The sequence below is a fragment of the Lolium perenne genome, chromosome 5 (assembly GCF_019359855.2).
Source record: "Lolium perenne isolate Kyuss_39 chromosome 5, Kyuss_2.0, whole genome shotgun sequence".
Lineage (NCBI taxonomy): Eukaryota > Viridiplantae > Streptophyta > Magnoliopsida > Poales > Poaceae > Lolium > Lolium perenne.
Window position 1 is genome coordinate 73092072 of NC_067248.2, and position 22936 is coordinate 73115007.

The following is a 22936-nucleotide window of genomic DNA, read 5'->3' on the forward strand; positions in this document are numbered from 1 at the left end:
GGTGCTGCCCTCAAACTTAGTCGTGTGTGTGATTACTTGCACACTAGACTTAGTTTGAGGGTAGTCCCTTGAGCTGCCGTGTGAGCCAGTGAATAAGGCATCACATGTTTTCAATGTTCGTTTTCATCTATATACTTGTGAGCAGGAACACATCTAATGACATGTGTTCTTGTGGCAGACTGAGAAGCTCAAGCTTGGGTCACCTACTGAGACCCCCGAGGAGGGACAATAGAAGAAGCGAAGGGCGGCTAACGTCGGTCACTTTCAGCCAGACGTAGGACCGGACCAGTTCATGCGCATCGTCTTCACGCCCACCTTCAACCGGCTACAGATCCCCCATGATTTCGTCAGGTGGTTCGGAGAAATCCCTTTGAACATCATCGTCACCACCAACACTGGCTGCTACTGGAGGATGACTACGATGAGAGAAGGCGATGACACATACATCGACCAGGGGTGGGCGGCCTTCACCATCGCTCATCAGCTGCAGATAGGCCAGTTCCTCATCTTCAAAAAGGTGTCCACCTTCCAGTACAATGTGGTCATCTTCGACCACACCTGCACTGAGAGGTGATGACCATGTGCCGTTACCATGGCGACGCCACCAGGTGTGTCGTCTTTCAAAGTCATGTTTGAAGCTAATCTGGTTCTGTGTCGCTCCTACCATGTATGTGTCTAGTTGTTGTTCATGTCGTCTGTTGAACTATGATCGTGTGTGGTGTGTCGTGAAGTATGACCGTGTTTGAACTATGATCAGTGTTAAGTTTACCTAAACTGTAAATTGTGTTCTTGCTTGTGCTGTTGATCGCTGGTAACCTCACCACCGAAGGTAAGAGATAAGCAGAAGCAGATTCTGGGTTGCAACCAAACAACAGGGGCGTCGTTCTAGGCTGCTACAAGGCCTGAAAACCGACCTACCAAACAGATAGAACCCAAATCTCCACGGGACCTAAAATACTCTATACAGGCCACCAAACAACGTGACTTTTATGGCCTATGACACATCTTCAACGCGCAGGAATTCCTTCCTGCTGCGTCAGTGGTGCAGAAATCTGATGCAGGCAACCAAACAGGCCCTTATTTTCTGCGACGAGGTTGGTTGCCTGTTGCCCATTCCGTAATTAAGTGCCAGCTCGCGCAGTTCCAAAATAAATATGCCAGCCTACGTAATGCCCAAAGAAAATCATCACGTGCGCATGCAGCATCCCAAATATCAGCACCTCGCTGGCTCCAAGGCCCCACCTGTAATAGTCTCGAGCCGACACTTGAGTGTTTGTAATCGCCCGCGGTTAATCACGTAATTTTACCAGCTGCCGTGCTTATCTCGGCCGTGGTGAATTATTGCCAAATAAAATCTCCGCGTGATCAGCCTTTTTCATTCTCTGCCCTTTACCTTGAACACGTGAGCAATTAATTATCAGCCGCATCGGCCCTATATAAAGTGTCTCCGGCGAGGTCGATCGTTCTGCCATTTCAACTCCGGTCTCCTTGTACCCAAAGAGAGACGACGGTGGCGGTCAACGAGTAATTCTTGCGACGAAAATAATGAAGAATGAGCAAGAACAAGAGCCCGAGCTAGAGGCGCCGCTGCTTCCCGGCGACGGCGATGCCAGGAAGGCGGCCGCCGCGGCGGGAAGCGCCTACGCGCTCGTCTGCTCCCTCGTCGCCTCCGCCATCTCCATCATCTACGGTTACAGTAAGCAAAAAACCTCGATCTAGAGATGGTCATGCATGCATGCAAGCTGGCCATGCGCGTATCTTTCTAAATCTTGCGTCCAACAATTATTTTGATCTCTAGCTAGGTGCCAGATATGCTCTAATTAATCCCGAAACATTAATCTCTTATTACCTGCAGGATTAAGATTATGCATGTGCCTAGGAAAAACTGTCGATCAATTTCATGTCGTGATTAACCATGCGAATCTGATTTCTCTCTGCAGACCGAGGGGTGATGAGCGGGGCGCAGAAGTTCGTGCAGGATGACCTGGGCATCAGCGACGCGCAGATCGAGGTGCTCATCGGCGCCACCAGCATCTACTCGCTCGTCGGCTCGCTGGCGGCGGGGTGGGCGTGCGACCGCGCGGGCCGCCGACGCACCATGGCGCTCTCCGCGGCCTTGTTCTTCGCAGGCTCCGCCATCACCGGCGCCGCGTCCGGGTACGCGGCGCTCATGGCCGGGCAGCTCGTGGCCGGCGTCGCGTGCGGGTTCGGACTCGTCGTCGCGCCAGTCTACATCGCCGAGATGGCGCCGGCGGCGTCACGAGGATTCCTCTCCTCCATCCCCGAGGTTAGCTCCGTTCCACCCGGCCCCTAGTACGTGTTCATCTGATCGATCGAGCTTAATTATAACTAACTGCTTCTCCCGAGCACAATGCTTGCTAGGTAGATTGACTTCTAATTAAAGGGTAGTTTAGCTAATAAAATAGTTACTACCGTAGTAGTATAATTTTCTCGAGAGATCACACTAGATCCTAGGATTTCTGCGATCGGTTCGAACGTGGTGGACAGAGAAAGAATGCTAGTCGTACTCTGAGTACTGGAAAGATGGTCTCCAATAGGCAATAGGAGATCAATATCAGAAATCAGAATAGTATTTACTTTTGACAGGTATTGGTTCCAGTCACATCTAGCTGGACAATATGAAATGATTAGCAAATTCTATCGAATCTCTCTTTTGGAAAGCACATCGGATCCAACTTATATCTGATGTTATCTACAGTTATTAGTCTAGGACGTGATTCGTTGGCATTTGGACGGACACGACGAATGCACCACAAGTTGTTGTTTTGCGACAGGTTGACTACCAACGCAACGTATTATGTACCAAAGGGAATTTGCTACTTCCTCCAATCCAGATTAATTAACGAGGTTTAGAAATACACCTGTACCACACAAAAAAGTGCAAAAAAATCCACTGATATCTACAAAGAGCAAAAAAAAGTAGTAAACAAAATTACAAATGAATTAATATACCACCTAGCGATGACAACTCACGCTGCCGTTCTTGCCCTCCATCACCGGAGCTGGGCAAACTTTGTCCTAGTAGAGGTTGTAGTAGTAGACAAACCGAAAGTTACCGTGCTAAGTCTCTGAAGGACTAACGCACCAGAGCAACAAACATCGTTAAGGACAAGACCCGTAGATCGGAAGAACCAGACCCAAAACCACACCTACGGATATAAAAACCAGCGATATCCCATAAGATCCAAGGGAAGAACAACTCCACGCGCCCTTAGCCGGTGCTAGATGCACCACCAAAGCGAAGATAGAATAGGGAGAATCTTATCCCGATTTCAGAATGTAGCAACCGCCTCACCATCTACAGGAGGACATGAAACAAACCATGAACAAAGAACAATAATCCTCCCGCCGGCGAGGGTCTTGGACTCGTGGTCCACCAAGCCTACAAATCCCCAAGGGCACTACAGACAGAGTGAACCGGCAGCATTCCCGGCGAGGGGGACAGAATGCTAGATGAGTTTTAATTTTAGGATTGCCTCTCTTTCCTTGGAGGAGCCGCACCGTCTTGGGTACATCTAACAATAAAACTTGCACCAAAATTAACTGACGACTATTGGGTCAATTAATTTAAACACGCGAAAATATTACAATTACAAGGAGGCTGGCATATCACTCTTTCGAAGGGTTTATGTCCAGCATGACGCTATGAACCGTCGGTGTGTCAGTGTCATACTGCGATAGCATGAGCTCGTGGCAAATCTGCTGTGTCTAGTGTTTACTCTCATTGCCGGCGCCGCACCATGGCGCTCTCCGTGGCCATGTTCTTTGCTGGCTCCGCCACCACCGTTGCGGCGTCAGGGTACGCGGCGCTCATGGCCGGGCAGCCTGTGGCCGGCGTCTGGTGCGGGTTCGGCCTCGTGGTGGTGCCCGTCTACATCTGATCGTCGCTTAATTAACTAACTGCTTCTCACGAGCGCAATTCTTGCTATGTGGTGCAAGCTAATTGCTGCTAATTAGGGGATGATTGACTTCTAATTAAGACTGCTCATAGTGGGAGTAACTTAGCTAGTAACATCACACAACCCAAGGCATTTTGGTGACATGGCATGACAATGAATGAAGAAAGAGAGTGAAGTGGTAACTAGCTATGTTACCGTAACATCACACCCCAAGACAAGATGAGTCTACAACATAGTAAATGACACAATGCATGACACTACATATAAGTTACTACCCACTATGAAAGCAGTAACTTAAACTAGTAACGTAAGCCATGTTACTAGTTTAAGTTACTCCCCACTATAACTAATATAAGACTACTCATAGTGGGAGTAACATAGGTAGTAAGGGCGCTCCCAACGCGGTGACTAGGATCGTATCTAATTTGAGCCAGCTAGGAAAGAATCCAACGTGGAGGTGTAATTAAATAGGAGAGAGAGTATCACGGTATCTTATTTAGGATACGGCTCTTGCCGTTAAAACCGATGCAGCAATTACGCTCGGCCAACCAGCTCACGAGGAAATCATAGAAAGCCCATTTAATTGGGTGATAGCTGGGCCCACGTTTTACAAAATTAGATACGATGCGCTGGGAAGTTTTAACAAAAACTGAGATGAAAAACAAGATACGATAGTTTAGATACGTGCGTTGGGGCTGCCCTAACATCACACATCTCAAACCATTTTGGTGACATGGCATGATAATAAATGATGAAAGAGAGTGGGGTGGTAACCCACTATGAAGGGTAGAGAGATCGCGCTCCTAGGATTGCTGGATCGGTTCGAACATGGTGGACAGAAAAATAATGCTTGTCGTACTCTGAATACTGGAAAAATGTTCTCCAATAGGAGGTCAAGATCAGAACAATTACTTTGACAGACATCAGTTCTCCGGTCATGTCCACAACAATGCATTACGAATTGAATTTACTAAAGGGAAAAAGACCGAAAGCAAATCGGATCGAACTTCTCTGATGTTATGTACAATTATTAGCCCAGTATACGTGTGATTCGTTGGTACTTGGTCTGTTTCTACCACAAATTGTTGTTTTGCGACAACTTGCTTACCAATGCAGCACGGCTGAAAGACTGTTGCCACCGCGAATTCGCCATCATAATTTCGCAAAGAAAAAAAAGGAAATCGATATCATAATTACGAGGAGGCTGGCGCTGGCATATCTACTACCTCTTCCTATCCAAGGGTTTCTGTCTAGCACGGCCCAACGAACCGGCGGTTTAATGAGTGTCAGTGTCCTACTGTCGTAGCACGAGCTTGTGTCTAATCTGCATCGTCAAAGAGCGCAATGTGCAAATTAAAGTACCGTACTGTAGTACCAACGTTCGGTTCGTTGCAACTTGCAAGTGTTCGATCAGCGACTTCTTTTTTTTGCTCAGGTCGCAGGATGACATCCAAATGGGGAATTTAACACAAAAATAAAAGACAATCTCCTCTTGTACACCAAACGAACCTTTCGGTCGAAAAAGGAGGCACAACCAAACTGTGCGCGTAAATGGACCGAGCGCCACTGACCCGGCTGTAAGGCCCATTTTCGCCGCAGACCGCTCGGTTGTCCGCGCTTGTTATCTCATAGCCTATAGATAAGTTACCTAAATAAAGTAGGATAGGTTCTAAAAAAAAAATAGGATAGTGTTCGTTGCAACTAAATAGAACATTACATCGTAATTTAAATAAAAGTGACTAAATGGTGGCTTCTACTTCTTGCTATCCTCTGCCTGAGACGGATCCTCTGACGTGGACATTCCTGCAATTTTCCGACTTTGGCTGACTGGCATGTGGATCACATCTAGGGTGGGTGTCACTTGTCAGAAACTCAATGGTAGAGTTGGGCACGTCAGGGACCTGGTCGCATCTACCTCATCGTCACAGAGGGACATACCTCACCGTTTGGCTTCGATTGCCCATCAGATCAGATCTGCCTGGTTTTGGTGCCACTGAAGCCGGGCGAGGGAGGGGCGCAAACCAATGCTGCCTCCACCTCCAAGCACTGGCTCGCCGCATCTACCTTCGCCTGCAACTGCCGACTCTTTGCATGCGCCTACCGGCTCTGCCTCGTCGCCAACGCCGCTTCGTGTGCCAGGCGGGTTGCACCCACCAAGGAGATGCGGGTAACCTCGCGAGAGGCGGCCTCGATCTCCCTCTAGGCCAGGATGTCCGGCCTTCCACTCGGCAGCCCTGAGTCGGCGGCAAGACTGTCCCCTGCCTAACTACTTGTGGGAGCGTTCACGTCCTCGAGGTAGGCACGCACACCCATACCAGTCTTGCACTTGAAGGATACGAGAAGAGCCGCCTACTCATGGCTTGTTGGCGGCTCGTCGACCTCGTCGTCCATCTCCACCTCGGCGTCGATGTCCTCCACATTGTCATCCGTCCTCCTCATATTCTGCCTCGGCGACAATCTCCTCCACCACCGGTGGGTACCGCTTGTGTGCTAAGTGGATGATCTTGACTCAGGTGGCGAGTGCCATCTTTTTAATAGCTCGCATCTTGGACAGGAGTACACCCAACGGGCCAACCCATTTAAGAATGATGATAATAAACATAGCTATATCTGTGCAAAACTAAACGAATTTAAGAATGGTGATAATAAATATAGCTATATCTGTGAATTTCATTTTACTCTTATTTCCTTTTGAGAAGGGGAACAAGTCTCACTCTCTGCGAGAGATGCAAGTGAGATCCCACCAAAGTTGTACTTGTTCTTTACTGACGAAGATTTGGTGCACATGAGTACCAGTGTTCCCGATTTTTGAAATATTTAAAAACTGTATTTTATATTTTTAAAAATCATAAAAAATATTCCATGAATATAAATATATGTCATTAATACTTGTGCAAAATTTCGGTAAAAATTTGTTGTATTTTTAGCTACAGAAAAAAGGCTGTGTATAGGGACAATTTTTGTCAGAATTTTTTTTTTTATATAGTTCATAATACAATATATTTTCTTCCGAAATATCTACAGAACATTCAGAAGATTTCTATGTATGTGCAGATTTAAACTTAACTTTTTTGGAATCTCAAAAATATATTATTTTTAAACCTGAAGCACTGGTGCTCATGTGGCAAAGTCACTTTTTGTTTCTTTACTGTGCTAGCTCAAAATTTTCCTCCAAGTTTTGAACTAGAAATCATAAAATGTACTCCAGTTGAGACCTTAGTCTGTGAATTAATTTTCACTCTCACGGTGTCATCATAAATTTGCCAATAAACGCTGTTCTTCACACTCTTTTATATGCCTGCCACATCAGATCGCCGGCAACTCGGGCATCCTGCTCAGCTACATCGCCGACTTCGCCCTCGCCGGCCTCCCGGAGTCCGTCAACTGGCGCCTCATGATCGGCGTCGGCGCCGTCCCGCCGCTATTCCTCGCCGCGGCCACGCTGCTCGCCATGCCGGAGACGCCGCGGTGGCTCGTCCTCAACGGCCACCACGACGAAGCCCGCAGGGTCCTCACGCGCACCACCGGCGACGCGGCCCTCGCCGACCGCCGTCTCCAGGATATCGTGTCCTCCGCCCGGGAGAGCCCGAAGCAGGCCGTCTCCGGCGACGGCAAGAAGGAGGCGCGGCCGTCAACGAGCGTGTGGCGCGACCTGCTGGTCCGGCCGACGCCGTCCATCCGCCGCGTGCTGCTCGCCGTCCTCGGCCTCCAGTTCTTCCAGCAGGCATCCGGCGTCGCGGCGCTCGTGCTGTACGCGCCGCGGGTGTTCAACCGCGCCGGGATCACCTCCCAGCACGCGGTGCTGGGCGCCACCATCCTCCTCGGCGTCGTCAAGACGGTGTCCATCGTCATCCCGCTCTTCCTCACCGACCGGCTCGGCCGGCGCCCCATGCTGCTCACGAGCGCGGGCGGCATGGCCGCGTCCCTGCTGGTGCTCGGCTTCTCCCTCCGCGCGGCGCCGGCGGCGGACGCGGGCGCCGCGTGGTGGGCGGCGGCGACGAGCGTGGCGGCTGCGGCGGCGTTCATGGCGACGTTCTCGCTGGGGTTCGGGCCGGTGATATGGATGTACGGGTCGGAGATCCTGCCGCTCCGGCTGCGCGCGCAGGGCACGGGCATCGGCACGGCGGTGAACCGGGTGATGAGCGCGGTGGTGGGGATGACGTTCATCTCGATGTACGAGGCGGTGGGCATGGCCGGGAGCTTCTACATCTTCGCGGGGTTCGCGGCGGCGGCCTGGGTGTTCGTCTACGCTTGCCTGCCGGAGACCAAGGGGAGGAGCCTCGAGGAGATGGAGGCGCTCTTCGACGGTTCCGCCGAATCACCGTCGCTGATGACGCAGTGATCCGTCGACAATGTATACTATGGTAGCACTAGGACAACGGAGGGAAGTAAGACTAGCCAAACGTATTTGCTGAAAGTTCTTCACTGTAAACTTAATTTCGATCGGAAGAATCAGCTATTGCCTATTGGCACACTGTACTGTATGATTTGCGTCCGTTCGACTGTTCGGCGTTATTTTCCATCGATTGCGGAGAAAGCAATAGAGCTCACACACCAGGGGCGCGTTTGGTAGCCTGGGCGGCCCTTGGCTCGCATCGGTCCAGTATTTTTCGGGCCGTTTGGTTTTTTGGGCGCATTCGTGTTCTTGCATAGCACGAGTTTTAAAACACCCTGGGACAGGTCCCGGAGGAACGCCCGGTTTGACAGTTTCTCCAGGGCCAGGTCCTGGCGAGACGAAAATCGACAACGCCGTTCGCGTGGGAGCTCCGCCTTGACATGGCGGGAGAAGCCGAAATCCCAGCGGCGTTGCGCGGCAAAGGTAGGGGTAACCTCCCTCTTCGGTTACCCTCTCCATTAGCCCCCTCCCAAAATTTCCCTTCCCCCAAATTTCGCACCGGCGGTGGCGACCCAGATCTGGCAGCGCGCATCTCCCTTGGGTCTCCGGCGTCGGACCAGGATCCTCTTCTCCGGCCGCGCTGGAGGTTGCGCACATCTTCGGCGGCTTTCGGCCCTGCCCTTCGTCCACCATGAAGGAGGTAAGTGCAAACTTCTCTGCTATACTGTAGTGTTAGATTCATGTTGGTAGAACTAGTTGGGTTCGATAAGACCGTTTGTAATGCATAGATCTTGTTTGAGTAGACCGACCAGCTCCAGCTTGTGCACACGCCGCATCACTCATCATTTGCGTACAAGCCTGGATCCTGATGGTGCACAAGAGAGCAGTTAGGCATGCAGCTTTTCCTCGTGTGACTTACAGACCTATGTTACCCCGAGATCAGGAGAGGATTGCCAACCTAAACAACATCTACAACCGCAACGACGTTGAGGCCATCTGGATGCTACGGATGAGAAGAGCCCCTTTCTATGCACTTGTGAAAACGTTCAGGGAAAGAGGACTGCTGACTGATAGCATCCACACCTCTGTCGAAGAACAAGTCGCAATGTTTCTTCATGTCGTCGGTCATAACAAGAGGTTCAGAGTCATCCATAACACATTCAGGCGATCCACGGAGACTATCTCTCGGTACTTTCAGCAGGTGTTGTACGCAATTGGGGAGCTCAGAAGTGAAATGATCAAGCCAACATCAATGAACACACCCACCAAGATCAAGATAAGCTACAGGTGGTTCCCCTATTTCAGGGTGAGTACAAAATCATGTTCCTTCTACCTATCAGATGTGTGCTACTGTCAGAAACATGATTGTGTGCTAATATTTTTACAGGATTGCATTAGGGCCATTGATGGTACTCATGTCACTGCAAAGGTGCCGAGATCAATGTCTGCATCATTCCACGGGAGAAAGCACTACACCAGCCAGAACATTCTAGCAGCTGTGGATTTCGATATGAGGTTCACTGATACGTCTCCAACGTATCTATAATTTCTGATGTTTCATGCTAGTTTTATGACAATACCTACATGTTTTGTTCATACTTTATATCATTTTTACGCATTTTCCGGAACTAACCTATTAACAAGATACCGAAGCGCCAGTTCCTGTTTTCTGCTGTTTTTGGTTTCAGAAATCCTATATAGGAAATATTCTCGTAATTGGACGAAACAACAGCCCAAGGCCTTATTTTCCACGGAAGGTTCCAGAGAGCCAGAGAGGGGCCGGAGGGGAGCCAAGGGGGCCCAACCCCACATGGCGACGCGGCCAAGGGGGGGCGCCCCCTATGGTGTGGGCCCCTTGGGACCCCTCCGAGGCTGCCCTTCCGCCTATATATTCTTCCAGGGGCAAAAACCCTAAATCAATAAGCCACGATACGAGAAAAGTTACGCAGCCGCCGCCATCGCGAAGACAAGTTTCGGGGGACATAAGTCTCTGTTTCGGCACGCCGCCGGGACGGGGAATTGCCCCCGGAGTCATCTCCATCGACACCACCGCCATCTTCATCGCCGTTGCTGTCTTCGATGAGGAGGAGGGAGTAGTTCTCCCCCGAGGCTAAGGGCTCTACCGGTAGCTATGTGGTTCATCTCTCTCTCCCATGGTGTGATCTTTATGTGATCATGAGCTTTGTATCATTATTAATCTATGTGCTACTCTAGTGATGTTATTAAAGTAGTCTATTCCTCCTCCATGATGTAAAGGTAACAGTGTGTGCATCATGTAGTACTTGGCGTAGGTTATGATTGTAATCTCTTGTAGATTATGAAGTTAACTATTACTATGATAGTATTGATGTGATCTATTCCCCCTTTCATAGCTATTGGTGACAGTGTGTATGCTATGTTAGTACTCGGTCTAAATTGCAACGGTCTATTATGCACTCTAGAGGTTACTTTAATATGAACTCCGGATGTTGTGGAGCTTGTTTACTCCGGCTTGAGGTGTGCTCTTGTAGCCCTACACAATGAACGGTGTTTGTTATCCAACAAGAGAGTGTTTGAAAGTAGCACAAGTGAGGAGAAGTTATTTATTTATCATGTGATCATTGTTGAGAGTGTCCACTAGTGAAAGTATGATCCCTAGGCCTTGTTTCTAAGCATTGAAACACCGTTTCGAACAAGTTCTGCTACATGTTTGCTTGCTGCCATTTTTATTTCAGATTGCAATTACTACTTATAATCATCCATATTACTTGTATTTCACTATCTCTTCACCGAACTAGTGCACCTATACATCTGAAAAGTGTATTAGGTGTGTTGGGGACACAAGAGACTTCTTGTATCTTAATTGCAGGGTTGCTTGAGAGGAATATCTTTGACCTCTACCTCCCTGAGTTCGATAAACCTTGGGTGATCCACTTAAGGGAAACTTGCTGCTGTTCTACAAACCTCTGCTCTTGGAGGCCCAACATCGTCTACAGGAATAGAAGCATGCGTAGACATCAAGCTATTTTCTGGCGCCGTTGCCGAGGAGGTAAGGTAAAAGGTATTCACATCCTCCGACTACTAAGCTATTTCCTAGCACTGTTGCCGGTGTGTGAGTGCTCGAAGCTATTTCCTTTAGATTCTGCAATTATATCTTTTTGTTTCTTGTTTTTATTTTCACTAGTTAGGCTTAATGGAAACAACAAAAAAATTAGAGATCTTTATAAACTTTATCTTGAATTAGGACATGATGTGTTTTAAGAGAGAATTAAAAAACCCATGAAACTTTGTTTGCAAAATAGTTGTAGCAATGTTTTTAGCATGAACTCTTTGAACACTATTATTGCTAATGCTATGGAAGAATTTAAGCTTGGGGAGGTCGGTTTTGATGAAAATGATCTCTTTAGTCCTCCGGGTATGGAAGAGAAAGTTTATGTTGATTATGATATGCCTCCTATATATGATGTTTGCAATGATGAATATGATATTTTCAGTCCATCTACTATTGAGGATAAATTTCATTATGATTATTCTATGCCTCCAATTTATGATGATTATAATGATGGATGTGATAGTTTTACTCCCACTATTACTAATAAAATTGATTATGCTTATGTGGAGAGTAATGATACTTTTATGCATGTGGATAAGAATACTTTATGTGATAGTTATATTGTTGAGTTTGTTCATGATGCTACTGGAAATTATTATGAGAGAGGAAAATATGGTTTTAGAAATTTTCATGATACTAAAACACCTCTCTACATGCTGAAAATTTTGAAGTTACTCGTGTTTTATCTTCCTATGCTTGTCTCTTTGCTCTTTTTGAATTTATTTGTGTACAAGATTCCTATGCATAGGAACCGGGTTAGGCTTAAATGTGTTTTGAATTTGCTTCTTGATGCTCTCTTTTGCTTCAACTCTTATTTCTCGCGAGAGCATCATTAAAATTACAGAGCCCATCTTAATGGCTATAAAGAAAGCACTTCTTGGGAGATAACCCATGTTTTTATTTTGCTACTGTTTTGTTGTGTCTTGGAAGTTGTTACTACTGTAGCAACCTCTCCTTATCATGTTCATTTTGTTTTTGTGCCAAGTAAAGTCTCTAATAGAAAGTTGATGCTAGATTTGGATTTCTACGCAGAAACAGATTTGTTGTCTGTCACGAATTCGCGTTTTTCTCTCTGTAGAAGAATCAAAAAATCAGCGAAAATTCATCCATGATCCTCCGATATGTACGCAACTTTCATTAGTTTTGAGTTTTTCCATCTGAGCAAGTTAAGTGCCTCAGAAAAATTCGTCTTTACGGACTGTTCTGTTTTGACAGATTCTGCCTTTTTATTTCGCATTGCCTCTTTTACTGTGTTGAGTGGATTTCTTTGTTCCATTAACTTTCAGTAGCCTTGGGTAATGTCCAGAAGTGTTAAGAATGATTGTGTCCTCTCTGAACATGTGAATTTTTGATTATGCACTAACCCTCTAATGAGTTTGCTTTAAGTTTGGTGTGGAGGAAGTTTTCAAGGGTCAAGAGAGGAGGATGATATAATATGATCAAGAAGAGTGAAAAGTCTAAGCTTGGGGATTCCCCCGTGGTTCATCCCTGCATATTTCAAGAAGACTCAAGCATCTAAGCTTAGGGATGCCCAAGGCATCCCCTTCTTCATCGACAACTTATCAGGTCACTTCTAGTGAACTATATTTTTATTCCGTCACATCTTATGTGCTTTACTTGGAGCATCTGTTTGTTTTTGTTTTTTTTTCTCTGAATAAATTGGATCCTACCATGCTTGTGTGGGAGAGAGACACGCTCCGCTTTTTCATTTGAACACGGGTGTTCTTAGCTTTACTTTAATGTTCATGGCGAAGGTTGAAAACCGCTTCGTTGATTGCTATTTGGTTGGAAACAGAAAATGCTTCATGTGGTAAATGGTATATTATCTTGAATAATTTGATACTTGGCAATTGTTTTGAACTCTCATAGATCATGTTTAAGCTCTTGCATCATGTAGTTTAAATCTATTAGTGGAGAACTACCGTAGAGCTTGTTGAAATTTGGTTTGCATGATTGGTCTCTCTAAAGGCCTGGATATTTTCTGGTAAAAGTGTTTGAACAACAAGGAAGACAGTGCAGAGTCTTATAATGCTTGCAATATGTTCTTGTGTAAGTTTTGCTGTACCGGTTTATACTTGTGTTTGCTTCAAACAACCTTGCTAGTCAAAGCCTTGTATTGAGAGGAAATGCTTCTCGTGCATCCAAAACCTTGAGCCAAAACCCATGCCATTTGTGTCCACCATAACTACCTATATGTGGTATTTTTCTGCCATTCCAAAGTAAATTGCTTGCGTGCTACCTTTAAAATTTCATTCCTTTTTCTTTGTAATACATAGCTCATGGGAAAATAGCTTAAAAACTATTGTGGTGATGAATATGTTGCTATGTATCTTAGTTCTTATAAGTTGCTTGTTGAGCGGTAACCATGTTTCTGGGGACGCCATCAACTTTTTACACATTTGTTGAATATCATGTGAGTTGCTATGCATGTTCGTCTTGTCTGAAGTAAGGGTGATTTATCATGATTAAATTGTTTGAGTATGCATATTGTTAGAGAAGAACATTGGGCCGCCAACCAAAGCCATGTATCATGGTGGAAGTTTTCAGTTTGGACATTAATCCTCAATCTCTTATGAGAATATTACCTGTTTTTGAATGCTTAAGCATTAAAGAGGAGTCCATTATGTGTTTTCTATGTTGTCCCGGTATGGATGTCCACAGGTTGAGATCTATCAAAACTGAGAAATCAAATGCGATCTATCTCCTTGGACCTTTGTACAGGTGGCATAGAGGTACCCCTTTGTGACACTTGGTTGAAACATATGTAATGCAATGCTAATCCATGGAAATCCGAGCTAATTAGGACAAGGTGCGAACACTATTGGTATTCGATGCATGAGGCTTGCAACTTATAAGAGGTTTTATGCATAACACATATGAATTATTACTACCGTTGACAAAATTGTTTCCATGTTTTCAAAATAAAAGCTCTAGCACATGAGTAATCCATGCTTCCCTCTGCGAAGGGCCTTTCTTTTACTTTATGTTGAGTCAGTTTACCTACTTCTTTCTATCTTAGAAGCAAACACTTGTGTCAACTGTGTGCACTGATTCTTACATGTTTACTTATTGCACTTGTTATATTACTTTATGTTGACAATTATCCATGAGATATACATGTTACAAGTTGAAAGCAATTGGCGAAACTTAATCTTCCTTTGTGTTGCTTCGAAACCTCTTACTTTGAATCTATTGCTTTATGAGTTAGCTCTTATGCAAGTCTTTTTGATACTTGTCCTGAAAGTACTATTCATGAAAAGTTTTTGCTATATGATTCAGTTGTTTAGTCATTATCTTTTTGTTAGCAATCTATTGCTTTGAATCACTTCATTCATCTCATATGGTTTACAATAATGTTGATCAAGATTGTGTTGGTAGCATGTCACTTCAGAAATTATTGTTTTTTATCGTTTACCTACTCGAGGGCGAGTAGGAACTAAGCTTGGGGACACTACAAGGGAAAGGCCTATTGCCGGCGCACCTAAAAGGCCCATTGCCGGCGCACCACGAGCCCGCCGCTGCGAACGGGCCGGTGATAACTGGCCACTGCCGGCGCACCAGGCAGTGCGCCGGCGATAGGTCATGTACTGCCGGCGCGCCATCGTAGCTTCGCCGGCAAAGGGCAAGTTCCACCGGCGCAGCTGCAGCTGCGCCGGCAGTAGTGCTTGCAGCACTGGCGCATGCCACGTGCGCCGGCAGTAGGGCATGTAGGTGCGCCGGCAATAATATTCGAAAATTCTTTTTTCAGATTTTTCCCAGCATATTAGAATACATATTTGACAGCAGTATATATTTACAACACAGTTCATATTTATACAGCAGAACATGCAATATGAGAAGCACATAGAGAGCCAAGTCTCATTTCGGTATCAATACACAAATACGCAAGTCTGGTTCCGGAATGTTGATTCATACAACACATGTGCATATGCAACACCGAAGGACGAAGTTTCACAAAGTTAGAAGTCTCGGTACATAGTCGTCACAAGTGTCGTCATACACCTCACAATGTAGCTACTAACCTAAACTACAATCACATAGAACATGACCAACATGGTCACGATGACCATCATCACGAAGGCCATGGTCTTCATCCGGTTCCTCCTCATGTCCCTCATCTCTCCCGCTAGATAACGGGCGTATCTTCCTTCCGCCTCCACCCTAGTGGGGTATCCCTTGTAGCTGTTGCCGCTGAAGCGGTGCACCTGTCTCCGACAGTCCTCCCAGTCGTCGTAGACTCCAGGAACCCTCCCCTTGTACACGACATATGTCGTCGGCATCTCCATGCACAAGACAAATAAAACGTTAGTACCAATGCAATTAACAAGTGCCAACTCAAATAAGAGACAAGTAATATGAACTAAATAGCATGTGCCTCATACTTTGTCGATCGAAACAAATAGTAACATTCAGGGATGGGGTAAGTGAAGCCAAGTAGGATGCACAACAGATTGATATTTGTGCCATCACACTAGGTTCACTCACCCCACCCCAAAGTGTACAAGTGACCAAACATTCTAATCATCGGCCAACGCAATGAACAAGTGCGAACTCAAATAAGAGACAAGTAGTATGAACTAAATAGCATGTGCCTCATACTTTGTTGGTCGAAATAAATAATAACATACAGGGATGGGGTCAGCGAGGCTAGGTAGGATGCACAATAGATTGATATTTGTGGCCATCACACCAAGCCTCACTGGCCCCACCCCGGAGTGTACAAGTGACCAAACATTTTAATCATCGGCCAATGCAATTAAGAAGTGCGAACTCAAATAAAAGACAAGTAGTACGACTTAAATAGCGTGCCTCATAATTTGTCGGTCGAAACACATATTAACATCCAGGGATGGAGTCAGTGAGGCTAGGTAGGATGCATAATAGATTGATACTTGTGGCCATTGCACCAAGGCTCACTGGCTCCACCCCCGAGTGTACTAGTGACCGAACATTGTAATCATCGGCGAACTCCAAATACGAGGCAAGTAGGGGTCGAGTAAATGCAAATAATTATTAAGGTATCTACGGCATAATCTTGAAATATATAGCAAACTAAATGAAACTATAGACACCTGTTCACATGCACATCCATACAACTAAATAAAAGCAACAAGTCGATTCTATGGGAATATGTAGCAAGTATTACAATACGGAAGTTCAAAGACAAATCGTTCAAGCTTTAGCAATAGTGTTCCCGTCGTAGGATCAGGTTGTACGCCTAGGGGGGAATGGACGGCAGCCCTCAAGCGTGTTGAACGGCCTCTCATCACGCGACATCTCCAAGCGGAGTTCTATCTCGTCATTAGGTGGTAGACCGTAGCCGTAGAAGAACTCGCCAGACCTATTGTTGACATCATGCACGATTACCGTGCAAATGAACTGCTGGATGCGACCCCAGTTCTTTCTAATCTCTCTATCAGGGGCATCCGCCATGTTTAAAAACCTCTCTCTGAGACTCTCTGGCAGCAACATGTCATCTGCGTACTTTATGTACTCCTGCATCTGAAGGATGGCGTACCACGCGTCCATCCCATTGTCTTCATTCGATCGCACGAGGCAGGGAAGTTGGTTGTGTGGGTTAAGACCAAGCCTCCTCGGGATTTCCTCTCTACTTTGAGGGGCCTGCCTTGTTGGCGAAGCCGGTGAGAGCATCATTGAGAAGGGCCCCGATGTTGGTGTAGTCTTTCTTCTTGTCCCTACCGAGTCGAGATAGGCGCATGCGAGTGTTGCGGGTGCACGACGATGAGGGTGCAGTACATGTCTCTGCGGAAAACACACAGATTAACCTTTGGAAATGCAAATGGAGATATAGGATAGAATGGTGATGGGGACTAGCGAGTGATTACTTACTCGGGGAAGTAAGGGATGAGAATTGCGCCCTTCTTAATGTTCGCCAGCATGAAATCCTCGACCTGCCGGGTGGCAATCGCCCGATCCCCGGCGTTGCAGATGATGCTCTCCCGCATATAGAAGGGGTCCATTATCGCGATGGTCGGCGTCCCCTCCTTAACGATCTGGGAAGACAAGCTAAGAGCAACTAGGCGAACCACACTAAAGTGGAGCATTTGCATGCGATAGATGCTGAAGATGTCATTGAACCGGATGAAGCACAAGTCCGCGGGGTACTTCTCGACGAAGTTCATGCCAGTTGGCACCTTCGCCACGAAGAGAGGGTAACTAGGATTTTTTGATTTGAGAAGCTGCCTCTCCAAATACTGGACTTGGTTATGCAAGCTCGCCATATCCCGGTGAGTAACTTGAGGACATGCTCCGGCAGCATCGGTTCACCCAAGTGATGCAGAGGTCGCCAATTGTTTGGCAACTTGTCAAGGAGTGCCACCTTGTCCTTGTCTTTGGCCGCCGCCTTGTCTTTGGCGTCCTTCTTAGCTGGCCTCTTCCTCTTCTTGGGTTGTAGTACTGGACCATCTCCCACCGCCGTAACCGTAGCACGGAGTGTGTTAGGGCTCAGCATCTTCTTGACGGCGGCGGCGGCGACCTCCTCAGGATTTTCCTCCTCAGCCGTTTCTTGAGAATCGAACAGCTTCTTGGAGCACCCATATTTTGAGGCCGGCTCATCCTCATGGACAACTTGTGAAGACGTAGGAATATCCCATTGGAAGTCGTCACGTTCGTATTCCTCGGCCTCTGCGCCGCCGGCTGTTGTGGTGGGGCGCTCGACCACCGGCGCCGCCTGGCCGTTGTGGTGGGCGGCTGACCTCTTGTGCAGCTGGCCGTTGTGGTGGGGCGAGGACCACCGGCGCCGCTGGCTGTCGTGGAGGGACGCTGACCTGTGGCGCCGCAAGGTGCTTGTCTTTGCTTGCCGTCGACCCCGAGTAGGTGTTGATCCTAATTAGGGTCTTCGGCCATAGCAGTACCCAACCCTTCAGTGAGGCAAGATTCAACGGGTCTTCGTCATCGGCACCATGCGGTTGATTAGGAGGAAACAAATCCTCATAGCCCGGTAACGCCCGATCCACTTCAACCCGGTAAACGTCATCCTCCATATCTCGTGTGTGCCACTTCTTATCCAGGGGCCGAAGGATGGACCCCCTCGCGACGTCTTTGAGTTCGCCGTTTACTCTCATCAGGAAGGTGCATGGCGTTGAGAGCGCCTGCGAGAACATGTGTATGGCGTTAGAGAGAGGGCAAGGATGACGAAACTAATATATTAACTTGATGTACACATGGGTTAATTACCGTGAGGGCGTTGAGCTCGGCTAATGTCGACGGGCCGGCACATGCGGCGGCAGGCGTGCAAGTGACGGAGGGGCTGCTACCCGGCATGGACGGTGAATCCCTAGCACCAGCGACATTGCCGGCGGCCGGAGGAGTCTCCATTATAACATTGTCATTACCGGCGGACGGCGGCGCCATCGAGTTGCTGCCGTCGAAGCTAACCACTTGCATTTTCGGGGGGGGGGGGGGGGGGGGGGTTGTTTGCCACCCTCATACCACGCGTGTAGAGCGTTGAAATCTGCTTGGACTGAAGCGGCGACTTCAGCTTTGACTTCAGGTATGAGCGTAGCTTTGAGTTGCGGTACCAGTTGCGGTACCAAACCAGCTTGGACTTCGGCTAGGATTGACTCCCTCATTTCCTCCGCCTCCCGCTGCTTCCTCTCACTGCGCGCATTTTTATCGTTCGCAGACGACAAGCCATAGTGACCATGCTTGTAGCCTGTACCGGCGCCAGCCACACGGCCTCTATGCGGCCTTCTCGTCGGTGAATGCTCATTAACGATGTTTAGCGCCCGTACGAGAGGCTTGTCCCAGGCTACCTGATACGTCTCCAACGTATCGATAATTTCTTATGTTCCATGCTACTTTATTGATGATACCTACATGTTTTATGCACATTATATGTCATATTTATGCATTTTCTGGAACTAACCTATTAACAAGATGCCGAAGAGCCAGTTGCTGTTTTCTGCTGTTTTTGGTTTCAGAAATCCTAGTAAGGAAATATTCTCGGAATTGGACGAAACTTTCGCCCAGGGTCCTATTTTTGCACGAAGCTTCCAGAAGACCGAAGAGATAACGAAGTGGGGCCACGAGGCAGCCAGGGGACAGGGCGGCGCGGCCCAAGCCCTGGCCGCGCGGCCCTACCCCCTGGGCACCTCGTGTGGCCCCCCGCGTTGACCTTCCGCCTACTTAAAGTCTCCGTCGCGAAACCCCCAGTACCGAGAGCCACGATACGGAAAACCTTCCAGAGACGCCGCCGCCGCGAATCCCATCTCGGGGGATTCAGGAGATCGCCTCCGGCACCCTGCCGGAGAGGGGATTCATCTCCCGGAGGACTCTACACCGCCATGGTCGCCTCCGGAGTGATGAGTGAGTAGTTCACCCCTGGACCATGGGTCCATAGCAGTAGCTAGATGGTCGTCTTCTCCTTGTTGTGCTTCATTGTTGGATCTTGTGAGCTGCCTAACATGATCAAGATCATCTATATGTAATTCTATATGTTGTGTTTGTCGGGATCCGATGGATAGAGAGTATTATGATTATGGTGATTATCAATCTATTGTTTATGTGTTGTTTATGATCTTGCATGCTCTCCGTTATTAGTAGAGGCTCTGGCCAAGTTTGTACTCTTAACTCCAAGAGGGAGTATTTATGCTCGATAGTGGGTTCATGCCTCCATTAAATGCAGGACGGTGATGATAAGTTCTAAGGTTGTGGATGTGCTGTTGCCACTAGGGATAAAACATTGATGCTATGTCTAAGGATGTAGTTGTTGATTACATTACGCACCATACTTAATGCAATTGTCTGTTGCTTGGCAACTTAATACTGAATGGGGTTCGGATGATAACCTGAAGGTGGACTTTTTAGGCATAGATGCAGTTGGATGGTGGTCTATGTACTTTGTCGTAATGCCCAATTAAATCTCACTATATTTATCATATCATGTATATGCATTGTTATGCCTTTCTCTATTTGTCAATTGCCCGACTGTAATTTGTTCACCCAACATGCTTTTATCTTATGGGAGAGACACCTCTAGTGAACTGTGGACCCCGGTCCTATTCTTTACATAGCATACAATCTACTGCAATTGTGTTTTACTATTTTCTTGCAAACATCTTCCACTCGATACGTTTAATCCTTTGTTACAGCAAGCCGGTGAGATTGACAACCTCACTGTTTCGTTGGGGCAAAGTACTTTGGTTTTGTTGTGCAGATTCCACGTTGGCGCCGGAATCCCTGTTGTTGCGCCGCATCACATTTCGCCACCATCAACCTTCAACGTGCTTCTTGGCTCCTACTGGTTCGATTAAACCTTGGTTTCATACTGAGGGAAACTTGCTTCTATACGCATCATACCTTCCTCTTGGGGTTCCCAACGGACGTGTACATCTACGCGTATCAAGCATAAATTTCTGGCGCCGTTGCCGGGGAGATCAAGACACGCTGCAAGGGGAGTCTCCACTTCTCAATCTCTTTACTTTGTTTTTGTCTTGCTTTATTTTATTTACTACTTTGTTTGCTGCACTAAATCAAAACACAAAAAAATTAGTTGCTAGTTTTACTTTATTTACTGTCTTGCTCACTATATCGAAAACACAAAAAAATTAGTTACTTGCATTTACTTTATCTAGTTTGTTTTATTTACTGTTGCTAAAATGAATACCCCTGAAAATACTAAGTTGTGTGACTTCACAAATGCAAATAATAATGATTACCTATGCACACCTATTGCTCCACCTGCTACTACAGCAGAATTCTTTGAAATTAAACCTGCTTTACTAAATCTTGTCATGAGAGATCAATTTTCTGGTGTTAGTTCTGATGATGCTGCTGCCCATCTCAATAATTTTGTTGAACTTTGTGAAATGCAAAAGTATAAAGATGTAGATGGTGATATTATTAAATTGAAAGTGTTTCCTTTCTCATTAAGAGGAAGAGCTTAAGATTGGTTGCTATCTTTGCCTAAGAATATTGATTCATGGACTAAATGCAAGGATGCTTTTATTGGTAGATATTATCCTCCCGCTAAAATTATATCTTTGAGAAGTAGCATAATGAATTTTAAACAATTAGATACTGAACATGTTGCTCAAGCATGGGAGAGAATGAAAACTTTGGTAAAGAATTGCCCAACCCATGGACTGACTACTTGGATGATCATCCAAACCTTCTATGCAGGACTAAATTTTTCTTCGCGGAATTTATTGGATTCAGCTGCTGGAGGTACCTTTATGTCCATCACATTGGGGGCGGCTACAAAACTTCTTGATGATATGATGATAAATTACTCTGAATGGCACACGGAAAGAGCTCCACAAGGTAAGAAGGTAAATTCTGTTGAAGAAACCTCTTCCTTGAGTGATAAGATTGATTGGTTGCTATCTTTGCCTAAGAATAGTATTGATTCATGGACTAAATGCAAGGATGCTTTTATTGGTAGATATTATCCTCCCGCTAAAATTATATCTTTGAGAAGTAGCATAATGAATTTTAAACAATTAGATACTGAACATGTTGCTCAAGCATGGGAGAGAATGAAAACTTTGGTAAAGAATTGCCCAACCCATGGACTGACTACTTGGATGATCATCCAAACCTTCTATGCAGGACTAAATTTTTCTTCGCGGAATTTATTGGATTCAGCTGCTGGAGGTACCTTTATGTCCATCACATTGGGGGCGGCTACAAAACTTCTTGATGATATGATGATAAATTACTCTGAATGGCACACGGAAAGAGCTCCACAAGGTAAGAAGGTAAATTCTGTTGAAGAAACCTCTTCCTTGAGTGATAAGATTGATGTGATTATGTCTATGCTTGTGAATGGTAGATCTAATGTTGATCCAAATAATGTTCCTTTAGCTTCATTGGTTGCTCAAGAAGAAAATGTTGATGTGAATTTCATTAAAAACAATAATTTCAACAACAATGCTTATAGGAACAACTCTGGTAATAACTATAGACCATATCCTTCTGCTAATGGTAATGGTTATGGTAATTCTTATGGGAATTCTTACAACAATAATAGGAATGTACCCTCTGGTCTTGAAGCCATGCTTAAAGAATTTATTAGTACACAAACCGCTTTTAACAAATCTGTTGAGGAAAAGCTTGATAAAATTGATACTATTGCTTCTAGAGTTGATAGACTTGCCTCCGATGTTAATCTTTTAAAATTGAAAGTTATGCCCAATAATGATATTGATAATAAGATTACTACTACAGCAAATGCCATCCAAGTTAGAATTAATGAGAATATAAGATTAATGGCTGAATTGCGTGCTAGGTGGGATAGAGAAGAAAATGAAAAACTAGCTAAAGAGAATAATGTAGCTAAAGTTTGGACTATTACCACCACTAGTAATGCTAATTCTTCACATGTTGCTGCACCTCCTACTATCAATGGTAAAATAATTGGTGTTGGCAATGTTTCTACTCCTAGTGCAAAGCGTACAAAACTGCCTGAAATTGCTAAAACTGCTGAAACTGCTTGTGATAAAACTGCTGAATTTTTTTCCAACCTTGGGAACAATGATCCCATTGCTGTAGTTCATAATGATTTAGATTTTGATGATTGCCACATCTCTGAAGTTATAAAGTTCTTACAAAAACTTGCTAAAAGTC

General features: G+C 46.1%; 1 protein-coding gene and 1 pseudogene across 1 annotated transcript; both read left to right on the forward strand.

Annotated features, from left to right (window-relative positions):
- The first annotated feature begins 1520 nt into the window (after positions 1-1520).
- LOC127299453 (putative polyol transporter 1) lies at positions 1521-8392 on the forward strand. The gene is made up of 3 exons (XM_051329418.2): positions 1521-1696; positions 1941-2287; positions 7231-8392. Exons 1-3 carry the CDS (start codon positions 1546-1548, stop codon positions 8260-8262), a joined length of 1530 nt encoding a protein of 509 aa, XP_051185378.1. The 5' UTR covers positions 1521-1545; the 3' UTR covers positions 8263-8392.
- A 732-nt stretch (positions 8393-9124) lies between these two features.
- LOC127303418 (protein ALP1-like) overlaps positions 9125-22936 on the forward strand; it is a 28696-nt pseudogene continuing 14884 nt past the window's right edge.